This window comes from Eurypyga helias, unplaced genomic scaffold, assembly GCF_000690775.1.
Source record: "Eurypyga helias isolate BGI_N326 unplaced genomic scaffold, ASM69077v1 scaffold21859, whole genome shotgun sequence".
Lineage (NCBI taxonomy): Eukaryota > Metazoa > Chordata > Aves > Eurypygiformes > Eurypygidae > Eurypyga > Eurypyga helias.
This window is the reverse complement of record NW_010271722.1, coordinates 1,650-2,281: the sequence shown is the minus strand read 5'-3', so window position 1 is coordinate 2,281 and position 632 is coordinate 1,650. Positions and strand designations below refer to the sequence as shown.

Here is a 632-nt window from a genome sequence, read left to right as displayed (position 1 = left end):
CTCCCCATTTCCGTTTAAACCCGGTCCCCTTGTCCTGTCACTCCCTGCCCTTGGAGAAAGCCCCCCCCAGCTTCCCTGTAGCCCCCCCAGGCAATGGAAAGGGCTCCAAGGAGGCTTCTGCAGAGGGGGGAAAGAAGGGGGGATGTGAGTGGGATTGAAGGGGCTGTGGGGGGCTGAGCAGGTGCCTCGCTCTGCCTTTGGCCATATCAGAGCCCTGCAGGCCTCCTGCCGGGGCTGGGGGCTGCGTGGGCTTGGGGGTCTCCCACCAGTATCCCGGTGCTGTCCCGGTGCCGTATGCCACGAGAGGGCACTCTCAGCCCAGGCTCGGCACCGGAGCAGCTGTAGCTCCTGCCCTGCCTCCCCACGGCCTCGTCCCCTCACTGTCCCCTCACTGTCCCCTTCTCCACCCCCCGCAGGGATCTTCATTGCCTTGCTGCTGCGCTTTGACATCAGGTGAGTGGGCGGCAGGGGAGGGTCTCGGGCAGGTTGGATCTTGCCGCGTATTTCAGCTGCTTTGTAGAGGAAAAAGGGGAAGGGGAAGCCGGGGCGCAGCCGTGTGCCCCCCGCGGGGGCTTGGTGTGGGCTCCCGGGAGAGCGGCTGGGCAAGGGGGGCTCAAGGGGAGGCTCTGGGA

At 66.3% G+C, this 632-nt stretch overlaps 1 protein-coding gene across 1 annotated transcript in view; it reads left to right on the top strand.

The window, feature by feature from the left end:
* Nucleotides 1-632, top strand: part of HM13 (histocompatibility (minor) 13) — an 8,858-nt gene that overhangs the window by 6,709 nt on the left and 1,517 nt on the right. Inside the window, 1 exon segment of the mRNA XM_010158922.1 lies at nucleotides 417-453. Coding sequence (XP_010157224.1) covers nucleotides 417-453 — 37 coding nt within the window.